The 12,654-nt window shown below is 37.3% G+C and overlaps 1 protein-coding gene across 2 annotated transcripts in view; it reads left to right on the forward strand.

Annotated features, from left to right (window-relative positions):
- Positions 1–12,654, forward strand: part of LOC121368903 (F-box-like/WD repeat-containing protein TBL1XR1) — a 98,909-nt gene that overhangs the window by 67,530 nt on the left and 18,725 nt on the right. For both annotated transcript variants that reach the window (XM_041493670.1, XM_041493662.1), the window contains exons 6-11: positions 1,080–1,218; positions 1,787–1,850; positions 4,095–4,192; positions 4,608–4,668; positions 6,917–7,038; positions 12,321–12,395. In XM_041493670.1, coding sequence (XP_041349604.1) covers positions 1,080–1,218; positions 1,787–1,850; positions 4,095–4,192; positions 4,608–4,668; positions 6,917–7,038; positions 12,321–12,395 — 559 coding nt within the window. The remainder of the gene's footprint in view (positions 1–1,079; positions 1,219–1,786; positions 1,851–4,094; positions 4,193–4,607; positions 4,669–6,916; positions 7,039–12,320; positions 12,396–12,654) is intronic.

Here is a 12,654-nt window from a genome sequence, read left to right on the forward strand (position 1 = left end):
AGTTATTCAGCAAACACATCCCTGATCAGTTCAGTTATTCAGCACACACATCCCTGATCTATTCAGTTATTCAGCACACACATCCCTGATCTATTCAATTATTCAGCACACAATCCCTGATCTATTGTTATTCAGCACACACATCCCTGATCAGTTCAGTTATTTAGCACACACATTCTTGATCAGTTCAGTTATTCAGCACACACATCCCTTATCTATTCAGTTATTCAGCACAAACATGCCTGATCAATTCAGTTATTCAGCACATGCATCCCTGATCTATTCAGTAATTCAGCACACATCCTTGATCTATTCAATTATTCAGCACACACATCCCTGATCTATTCATTATTCAGCACACAATCCCTGACCTAATCAGTTATTCAGCACATACAGATATCTTTGTCTAACATAATTATTCAACACATGCACAAATGCATTGCTGCACACACGTCTTTAAATTATATTCAATTAGTCCACTGAGCAGTTAGTAATTGCATCATTTATTCCACCCATACATTTCTAGAATTGAATTTCACGGAGAACAAGAGACGGTTGCCACTCAAAATAAACAATATTCTTTCTTGTAATCAAATTTCACATGCAGATTTTGCTTTCTAATTCCATCTTTGAACATAGGAAGAAATTAGTGCCAACTATTTCGACATTAAGACGACCAATTATATTATTAAATTTTATGTTAAAACAATTTTATTAGTTTAAATTTACATAAAGTTAAAGTTCATATCGATACAGGTGGTCAAGAACTGCTGTTCACTTTTCTAGCATTGGCTTCCAGATTCAAATATGAAAACAGAGATTGTGTCCCATTTTACAAAATTAATTTCAAGCCTTGCATTTTTTTTTTACACTTAGTTCTCTTCTGGTCAAGTGTCATATTTTCATACCATCAGACACCTAACAGCTGTTTATTAGACAATGTTTTGGAGTGTATGTTGAAACAAAAGTCACATCTTTTCTGACACCCAATAGCCGAAGTGTATTTTTGTGTTGGGGTATTTTCTTTAAACATTCATTGATTCATTCATAAACAAAAGTGTTGCTTTCCTTGTGTTCAGGTCTGGCGATTCGACGGCACGTATCTGGAACATGAACGACAACAGCAACAGTGCCAATCAGCTGGTGTTACGTCACTGCATACAGAGAGGGGGCACTGAAGTACCGAGTAACAAAGATGTTACTTCACTAGATTGGAACGTGAGTAATAGTCCTACCACACGCTGACACCCCCCCCCCCCCCCCCCCCCCATATCATCTAAACTAAGAGTGTCGTATGTGCTGTCCTGCTTGTAGTGAAGGTGGGCAGCATTTAGTCTAATCGGTAGAGCACTTGCCTCGGGTGACTGAGTCATAGGATCAAATCACGTCTGCGGACCCATTAGGCTTTCCCCCATAATAGGTATATGCAAGTCGTTGGTATGTGCTGTCTTGACTGATAAAGTGTATATAAAAGATCCGTTAATGAAAAAATGTAACATGTTTCCTCTGAAGGCTGTCAAAATTACCAAATGTTTGACATCCATTAGGCAATGATTAATGAATCCATGTGTTCTAGTGGTGTAGTTAAACAAGACAAACTTTACAATCTTTTTGAGTATACATTTATTTATTTTTATTACCTACATGGTTCGAAATAATTTATGTTTGTCACCCCTGTAAAGTATCTAACAATTAACAATGATTGTACATAGGGAAATAAATTTAATTTGAAATAATCTTCTAAAATGTGATGTGTCATCCATGTTTTATTTGTTTCTGTTGACAGTGTGATGGGACGTTATTAGCGACAGGGTCTTATGATGGGTATGCTAGAATATGGAGTACAGACGGTAAGTTGTTTCAATTGGGCCTTGTCACTACGGTGGGTGGGATCTATCTTGATTGTTGAACACTGGTATATGCTATCCTGTCTGAAAAAGTGCATATTAATAGAATCTCTTTCTGGTAAAAAAATGCAGCACGTTTCATGTGAAGACGATGACACACAAAGCCAAGATGACATTATACGATGCGACGCAACTCGTCTGTCAAGTTGTAACCCATCTTGTAGCGTGTATTGAAAAACGTGTGAAGACGATGACACACAAAGCCAAGATGACATTATACGATGCGACGCAACTCGTCTGTCGAGTTGTAACCCATCTTGTAGTGTGTATTGAAAAACATGTGTTCAATAAAAGCTTTTTATTGTTGCATGGTCAAAATGGTCTTTATTACTGTAGTAAGATTAAATGGGTATGTAATAAAACTTATTGCTGTCAGTTGAAGGAAACACAATTGCCATTGGTAAATTCCCTGAACTACTTTAACATATACTCCCCATAAAAAATTGAGCAACATTTTGGTTTTTCTTTCATAAATCATCTTTGCAACTGTGTTGATTTATATTAACAATATGAGTGATATAATGTTAACATATACATATCCCTGTGCCAAAACACAGTACGATGTCACCACCATACTGTGGACAAGAATGGACCTCTATCTCATTGCAATTTCAGTTAAAAATATATCCTGCTGATCATAAATTTAGTAATTTTTAATAATATATCATGTTTATCATATATTTATTAATTTTTAAAAATATATCATGTTGATCATATATTTAGTCATTTTTAATAATATATCATGTGGATCATAAATTTAGTAATTTTTTGGTGAGGTGATGTGATGGGGTACCTTAAATATTATAGTGTTAACTGTCGGGAAGAACATGTACAACTGTTTTCATTGATTTGCTTTTGTGCTCTTAAATATGTGCCTATGTAATACTAATCTTCTTAGAGTAAGTATTCCAACTGTACTTGCTGGCACTGATACATATTTACGCTACACCTACTGGTGTGTATTTAAGGTCCGCACTACTGAATTACGCAGGTGTTAAGGACTGTATTTACAGAACTGTCTGCATCAGATGTGCGTCTGTATGTACTTTCAAGGCTTTTTTCCTTCAATGTCAAGCTAACTGAATTAAGATGCTGAAGCTCCAGTATTTATTTAGTTTGACGTATTTAGAACATTTTATTTGTTTAATAACCATTTATTTTATAACTTGAACATTATCCTAGCCTTTTATGATATGTGTATGTCCAATCATGCACATATCTTGTGATGGCAAGTTTCTTCTCTTATTATATAGAGCAAATGAGACTATTGACTGTTACGTTTAAAATGTGTGGCAGGTGTTGTGAAATATTCACTTTGCTCGACACAGTACTACATAACTACAACTTTAATTATGGACTAGTAATATTTATTCTGTTATTATATAGAGCGAATGAGATTATTGACCATTACGTTTAAAATGTGGGGCAGGTGTTGTGAAATATTCACTTTGCTCGACACAGTACTACATAACAACAACTTTAATTATGGGCTAGTGTTCTTTATTCATCCATAGTGCACGGTGCATGGATCTCTCCATCTTTCTTTCTATCTGTTAATTCAGTGCTTTCATACATGCATATTGATTCATTTATATATTCATTCATTCATTGGGTAGAGTTTATTTTAAATATTATTTGTCCATCCGTACTTTAAAATCCAGTGATCTGTTGTTGATCCTCAAATCTATCTGTTAATTCAGTCCATCCATACATATTTGTCCGTCAGGTCGTCATTCATTCGTTCGTTCATATAGTGGTGGGATGTAGCTCAGTGGTAGAGTGCTTACCTGAGCTGTGATGGGTCACAGGATAATTGTCCTTGTTGAACTCCGGTTTTCCCAGTCCCATCCCGTGTCCAATGACTTGAACATCAACGGCCATGGTATGTACTGTCCTGTCTATGGGAAATTACATATAAATAATCCCTTGCTGCTTTTTCTGTTGGAGTAGCCTGTACTTATTTTATTTTATGTAGTTTTGTTGTGGCCTGTATGATGGCAGCTGGATTTTTCGATTGCCCACTGTTAAAATTACATGGCCATAGTTTTAAATGTATAGGGTGTATTTAAACAAATAGTCCTTTCCTTTTAGTCAGCATATAAGATTGATATATGTAATTTTCAAGTGTGAAATGACTTGCATATATTTTCTGATTCATGTTAAAAATAGCTTTTTCTTTGTTCCCAGGTCGATTAGTCAACACACTAGGACAGCATAAAGGGCCAATATTTGCTTTGAAGTGGAATAAGCGAGGAAACTATATTTTAAGTGCTGGTGTAGATAAGGTAACGTGTGTTCAGCCTTGAAGGTTAAAATGCCATTCACCTTGGTATTTAATTCCGCCCTATTGTATTAAAACAACATGCTCTTTGTTTGATTTTAATCAGTCTTTTGAGATATGATCATTATTTCACCTGTCAAAGGCAATTTAAGTTGAGTGTACGTCACATTTTGTTATGTGGGTACTTTTTTTTTTCTATAAGGTCTTTAATATTTTTTTAATATTCATGATTTACAAAATTCAATGTAGATTCTTAAAAAAATTATGGAGTAAATAAAAATAAAAACTATGATCAATTAGCTGTTTAGTTTAAACAATATTTTATTCCATTTACTGGTGGGATTGGTCGACAGGCTAAAAGCCTATATTAGGACCAATTAGCTGTTTAATAAAGACACATTCCCTTCTTCTCTTTGCAGACAACGATTATATGGGATGCTAGCTCAGGGAATAGCACACAACAATTTGCATTTCACTCTGGTAAGTTGCTCTAGTCGGTGCACCATAACTCGTATATTAAAAGCTGTGGTATGTGCTATCCTGTCTGTTGTATAGTGCATATAAAAGATTCCTTGCTTCTAATGGAAAAATGTGGGACATTTCCTCTATAAAACTATATGTCATTATTACCAAATACTTGACATCAACAGCCAATGATTAATAGTGGTATCATTTAAACAAAACAAACCTTTCTCTCTCTGATGTGTGGTCACCTCATTATTACCAAATACTTGACATCAACAGCCAATGATTAATAGTGGTATCATTTAAACAAAACAAACCTTTCTCTCTCTGATGTGTGGTCATCTCATTAGTGGTCACCTGATGTGTGCTTTATTGAGGGAAGTGTATATCCATTCAGCTATGTTCTCCAACTCCAGGTTGGCCCACCTCATGCTTTTGTCATCCCTGTGATTTTCAAATTACCAAATGTCAAAAGCCAAATATGATCCATCATTCTTTCGAAATGTGATATTACCCTTTAAGTGATTACACCTTTCTGACATATATTACACCTCACTATTCTCTGTGCATCTGTGATGCTTGTGTCCTGTTGTCCTGTCCTTAGTTGGTAGAGAGGCTTGTAGAACTGAACCTTTCAATGATTCTACTGCTTGTGGGTGAGAATCAGACTTGTTTGGTAGAGAGGCTTGTAGAACTGAACCTTTCAATGATTCTACTGCTTGTGGGTGAGAATCAGACTTAGTTGGTAGAGAGGCTTGTAGAACTGAACCTTTCAATGATTCTACTGCTTGTGGGTGAGAATCAGACTTGGTTGGTAGAGAGGCTTGTAGAACTGAACCTTTCAATGATTCTACTGCTTGTGGGTGAGAATCAGACTTGGTTGGTAGAGAGGCTTGTAGAACTGAACCTTTCAGTGATTCTACTGCTTGTGGGTGAGAATCAGACTTGGTTGGTGGAGAGGCTTGTAGAACTGAACCTTTCAATGATTCTACTGCTTGTGGGTGAGAATCAGACTTGGTTGGTAGAGAGGCTTGTAGAACTGAACCTTTCAATGATTCTACTGCTTGTGGGTGAGAATCAGACTTGGTTGGTAGAGAGGCTTGTAGAACTGAACCTTTCAATGATTCTACTGCTTGTGGGTGAGAATCAGACTTGGTTGGTAGAGAGGCTTGTAGAACTGAACCTTTCAGTGATTCTACTGCTTGTGGGTGAGAATCAGACTTGGTTGGTGGAGAGGCTTGTAGAATTTCATCAGACTTGGTTGGTGGAGAGGCTTGTAGAACTGAACCTTTCAGTGATTCTACTGCTTGTGGGTGAGAATCAGACTTAGTTGGTAGAGAGGCTTGTAGAACTGAACCTTTCAGTGATTCTACTGCTTGTGGGTGAGAATCAGACTTGGTTGGTGGAGAGGCTTGTAGAATTTCATCAGACTTGGTTGGTGGAGAGGCTTGTAGAACTGAACCTTTCAGTGATTCTACTGCTTGTGGGTGAGAATCAGACTTGTTTGGTAGAGAGGCTTGTAGAACTGAACCTTTCAATGATTCTACTGCTTGTGGGTGAGAATCAGACTTAGTTGATAGAGAGGCTTGTAGAACTGAACCTTTCAATGATTCTACTGCTTGTGGGTGAGAATCAGACTTGGTTGGTAGAGAGGCTTGTAGAACTGAACCTTTCAGTGATTCTACTGCTTGTGGGTGAGAATCAGACTTGGTTGGTGGAGAGGCTTGTAGAACTGAACCTTTCAATGATTCTACTGCTTGTGGGTGAGAATCAGACTTGGTTGGTTGAGAGGCTTGTAGAACTGAACCTTTCAATGATTCTACTGCTTGTGGGTGAGAATCAGACTTGGTTGGTGGAGAGGCTTGTAGAACTGAACCTTTCAATGATTCTACTGCTTGTGGGTGAGAATCAGACTTGGTTGGTAGAGAGGCTTGTAGAACTGAACCACGTCGGTGGACCCATTCTCGGACTGTTGTTTTCTTTAAGCCCTGTCCCAACCAGTGTCCTACGACTGATGCCGAAGGCCATGGTATCATATACTGTGTGCTGTTCTCTCTCAAAAATGGTGCTTATGAAAAATCACTTGCTATTTATGAAAAAAATGTAGCAGGTTTCTTCTCTAAGACTATATGTCATAGTTATTACATGTGTTCAAGCAGTGTTATTAAAAATGATAATAATTTGAGATTTTAGATGTGTTACAATTTTGTGTGCTTATGAATATGAATGACCTAAAAATATTGAATTGTTTTGAATGTTGCAGCTCCTGCGCTGGACGTGGATTGGCAGAGTAATACAGGTTTTGCTTCATGTTCAACTGACCAGTGTATTCACGTGTGCCGACTGGGTTCGGACCGACCCATGAAAACATTCCAGGGCCATACGGTAAACCAGTCATCTTAGTCTTTGGACTGTCTCAGCAGCGGGGAGCATGTACTTTAAACATTTAGTTTCTTTTACTTCCTTTCATTTCAATTCATTTCACTTTATTTATTTATTTATTTATTATTATTATTTAAAAAAGATTTATTGTTATTATAATTTTTTATCAATCTGTGACATTTTTTGGGACAGTATATTAATTTTAGCTTGTAAAATTTTAAGCCAGTAGTGAATTTGAGGTAGGTAGGTAGATAGATTAGTTCAGAGAACACACATTCTTCCTGTAACCTGTGTACATAAAAATGTGGACAAGGGGAGATAATTGAACAAAAGTTTGAGTAAACATTAGGATTGTATCACATTTAGCTAATTCAGTACCTCTGTACACAGTCCAGTTGAAGTGTTTGCTCACATGGTTGGGTTTATGGTTATGATTGTATCACATTTAGCTAATTCAGTACCTCTGTACACAGTCCAGTTGAAGTGTTTGCTCACATGGTTGGGTTTATAGTTATGATTGTATCACATTTAGCTAATTCAGTACCTCTGTACACAGTCCAGTTGAAGTGTTTGCTCACATGGTTGGGTTTATAGTTATGCTTGTATCACATTTAGCTAATTCAGTACCTCTGTACACAGTCCAGTTGAAGTGTTTGCTCACATGGTTGGGTTTATGGTTATGCTTGTATCACATTTAGCTAATTCAGTACCTCTGTACACAGTCCAGTTGAAGTGTTTGCTCACATGGTTGGGTTTATGGTTATGCTTGTATCACATTTAGCTAATTCAGTACCTCTGTACACAGTCCAGTTCAAGTGTTTGCTCACATGGTTGGGTTTATGGTTATGATTGTACCACATTTAGCTAATTCAGTACCTCTGTACACAGTCCAGTTCAAGTGTTTGCTCACATGGTTGGGTTTATGGTTATGATTGTATCACATTTAGCTAATTCAGTACCTCTGTACACAGTCCAGTTCAAGTGTTTGCTCACATGGTTGGGTTTATTGTTATGATTGTATCACATTTAGCTAATTCAGTACCTCTGTACACAGTCCAGTTGAAGTGTTTGCTCACATGGTTGGGTTTATGGTTATGATTGTATCACATTTAGCTAATTCAGTACCTCTGTACACAGTCCAGTTCAAGTGTTTGCTCACATGATTGGGTTTATAGTTATGATTGTATCACATTTAGCTAATTCAGTACCTCTGTACACAGTCCAGTTGAAGTGTTTGCTCACATGGTTGGGTTTATGGTTATGATTGTATCACATTTAGCTAATTCAGTACCTCTGTACACAGTCCAGTTGAAGTGTTTGCTCACATGGTTGGGTTTATAGTTATGATTGTATCACATTTAGCTAATTCAGTACCTCTGTACACAGTCCAGTTCAAGTGTATGGTCACATGGTTGGGTTTATGGTTATGATTGTATCACATTTAGCTAATTCAGTACCTCTGTACACAGTCCAGTTCAAGTGTTTGCTCACATGGTTGGGTTTATGGTTATGATTGTATCACATTTAGCTAATTCAGTACCTCTGTACACAGTCCAGTTCAAGTGTTTGCTCACATGGTTGGGTTTTTGGTTATGATTGTATCACATTTAGCTAATTCAGTACCTCTGTACGCAGTCCAGTTCAAGTGTTTGCTCACATGGTTGGGTTTATGGTTATGATTGTATCACATTTAGCTAATTCAGTACCTCTGTACACAGTCCAGTTCAAGTGTTTGCTCACATGGTTGGGTTTATAGTTATGATTGTATCACATTTAGCTAATTCAGTACCTCTGTACACAGTCCAGTTCAAGTGTTTGCTCACATGGTTGGGTTTATGGTTATGATTGTATCACATTTAGCTAATTCAGTACCTCTGTACACAGTCCAGTTGAAGTGTTTGGTCACATGGTTGGGTTTATGGTTATGATTGTATCACATTTAGCTAATTCAGTACCTCTGTACACAGTCTAGTTCAAGTGTTTGCTCACATGGTTGGGTTTATGGTTATGATTGTATCACATTTAGCTAATTCAGTACCTCTGTGCAGTCCAGTTCAAGTGTTTGCTCACATGGTTGGGTTTATGGTTATGATTGTATCACATTTAGCTAATTCAGTACCTCTGTACACAGTCCAGTTGAAGTGTATGGTCACATGGTTGGGTTTATGGTTATGATTGTATCACATTTAGCTAATTCAGTACCTCTGTACACAGTCCAGTTGAAGTGTTTGCTCACATGGTTGGGTTTATAGTTATGATTGTATCACATTTAGCTAATTCAGTACCTCTGTACACAGTCCAGTTGAAGTGTATGGTCACATGGTTGGGTTTATGGTTATGATTGTATCACATTTAGCTAATTCAGTACCTCTGTACACAGTCCAGTTCAAGTGTTTGCTCACATGATTGGGTTTATAGTTATGATTGTATCACATTTAGCTAATTCAGTACCTCTGTACACAGTCCAGTTCAAGTGTTTGCTCACATGGTTGGGTTTATGGTTATGATTGTATCACATTTAGCTAATTCAGTACCTCTGTACACAGTCCAGTTGAAGTGTTTGCTCACATGGTTGGGTTTATGGTTATGATTGTATCACATTTAGCTAATTCAGTACCTCTGTACACAGTCCAGTTGAAGTGTATGGTCACATGGTTGGGTTTATGGTTATGATTGTATCACATTTAGCTAATTCAGTACCTCTGTACACAGTCCAGTTGAAGTGTATGGTCACATGGTTGGGTTTATGGTTATGATTGTATCACATTTAGCTAATTCAGTACCTCTGTACACAGTCCAGTTCAAGTGTTTGCTCACATGGTTGGGTTTATGGTTATGATTGTATCACATTTAGCTAGTTCAGTACCTCTGTACACAGTCCAGTTCAAGTGTTTGCTCACATGGTTGGGTTTATGGTTATGATTGTATCACATTTAGCTAATTCAGTACCTCTGTACACAGTCCAGTTCAAGTGTATGGTCACATGGTTGGGTTTATGGTTATGATTGTATCACATTTAGCTAATTCAGTACCTCTGTACACAGTCCAGTTGAAGTGTATGGTCACATGGTTGGGTTTATGGTTATGATTGTATCACATTTAGCTAATTCAGTACCTCTGTACACAGTCCAGTTGAAGTGTTTGCTCACATGGTTGGGTTTATTGTTATGATTGTATCACATTTAGCTAATTCAGTACCTCTGTACACAGTCCAGTTGAAGTGTTTGCTCACATGGTTGGGTTTATGGTTATGATTGTATCACATTTAGCTAATTCAGTACCTCTGTACACAGTCCAGTTCAAGTGTTTGCTCACATGGTTGGGTTTATGGTTATGATTGTATCACATTTAGCTAATTCAGTACCTCTGTACACAGTCGAGTTCAAGTGTTTGGTCACATGGTTGGGTTTATGGTTATGATTGTATCACATTTAGCTAATTCAGTACCTCTGTACACAGTCAAGTTCAAGTGTTTGGTCACATGGTTGGGTTTATGGTTATGATTGTATCACATTTAGCTAATTCAGTACCTCTGTACACAGTCCAGTTGAAGTGTTTGCTCACATGGTTGGGTTTATGGTTATGCTTGTATCACATTTAGCTAATTCAGTACCTCTGTACACAGTCCAGTTCAAGTGTTTGCTCACATGGTTGGGTTTATGGTTATGATTGTATCACATTTAGCTAATTCAGTACCTCTGTACAGTCCAGTTCAAGTGTTTGCTCACATGGTTGGGTTTATGGTTATGATTGTATCACATTTAGCTAATTCAGTACCTCTGTACACAGTCCAGTTCAAGTGTTTGCTCACATGGTTGGGTTTATGGTTATGATTGTATCACATTTAGCTAATTCAGTACCTCTGTACACAGTCCAGTTGAAGTGTTTGCTCACATGGTTGGGTTTATGGTTATGATTGTATCACATTTAGCTAATTCAGTACCTCTGTACACAGTCCAGTTCAAGTGTTTGCTCACATGGTTGGGTTTATGTTTATGATTGTATCACATTTAGCTAATTCAGTACCTCTGTACACAGTCGAGTTCAAGTGTTTGGTCACATGGTTGGGTTTATAGTTATGATTGTATCACATTTAGCTAATTCAGTACCTCTGTACACAGTCCAGTTGAAGTGTTTGCTCACATGATTGGGTTTATAGTTATGATTGTATCACATTTAGCTAATTCAGTACCTCTGTACACAGTCCAGTTCAAGTGTTTGCTCACATGGTTGGGTTTATAGTTATGATTGTATCACATTTAGCTAATTCAGTACCTCTGTACACAGTCCAGTTCAAGTGTTTGCTCACATGGTTGGGTTTATGGTTATGATTGTATCACATTTAGCTAATTCAGTACCTCTGTACACAGTTGAGTTGAAGTGTTTGCTCACATGGTTGGGTTTATGGTTATGATTGTATCACATTTAGCTAATTCAGTACCTCTGTACACAGTCGAGTTCAAGTGTTTGCTCACATGGTTGGGTTTATGGTTATGATTCATTGTTTTATCCATACATTATGTTAGTATTAGTTTATGCAAATGTCTTCATCACGGTGAGATAATTCCAGTATGGGTTTTGTTGTTTGGGGGTCTGATAATTGGCTGGGATGAGTTACAGTAGTTGGTTGTTCCAGCACCGATGATGACAACTTGGTAGCCGTACTGAGTCTGGACAGACAGACTGTGCTGACTATTGAGTGGTATTTCTGATGGTGCAGACAAAAACAAAGCCTCCATAGTAAATCCATAACAGGCCAGATATGAAGTAGATTTGTTACAACATCATACCGGTTCATCAGTGGTACATCATGGTTCTTTCAGTTGGACAGTAGTTGCAGTATTTTCAGATGTAGTGTGTGCACCTCCAATTTGTGTTAAAGAGAACAAAATGTACCTCCATAATCTTCAGAACTAAACTGATTTTAGCTAAAAAGCACTTTTAATGTAGGATTATCAGTAATTATTAAAACAAGACTGAAATAGCCTTTATTGGAAATGAAAACATGCATAGTGTCATCTCCTGATATTTGCCTACAACTTGGTAAAACATTTTTAAAATTCTTGTTTTGACTTTATTTTATTGTAAAGATAACCTTTAACAGTGCCATCTAACTCAACACCATCTCTTTCAGGATATATCCATATTTTTGCCATGTTTGTCCAATAACAAAGGAATGGCATGGAATTATAGACAAGCCCTTGTAACCAGTGAAGCATTTAACAGTCTTCCAGCATGGTCATCCATGTCTTGAGTGGTCAGTAATTGTACGTGTCTATTTTCAGAATGAAGTTAATGCCATTAAATGGGATCCCCAAGGCCAGTTGTTGGCCTCCTGTTCTGATGACATGACATTAAAAGTGAGTATCAGTTGGTATTACACAGTACTGTAGTCTGTATAAAAAGTAAAGTAAAGTTTGTTTTATTTAACGATGCCACTAAAGCACATTGATTTTTATCTTATCATCGGCTATTGGACGTCAAACATATGGTCATTCTGACACTGTTTACAGGAAACCCGCAGTCGCTACATAGGCAACTCTTTTACAACAGGCAGCAAGGGATCTTTTATTTGTGCTTCCCACAGGCAGGATAGCACAAACCATGGCCTTTGTTGAA

This window comes from Gigantopelta aegis, chromosome 1 (genome assembly GCF_016097555.1).
Source record: "Gigantopelta aegis isolate Gae_Host chromosome 1, Gae_host_genome, whole genome shotgun sequence".
Lineage (NCBI taxonomy): Eukaryota > Metazoa > Mollusca > Gastropoda > Neomphalida > Peltospiridae > Gigantopelta > Gigantopelta aegis.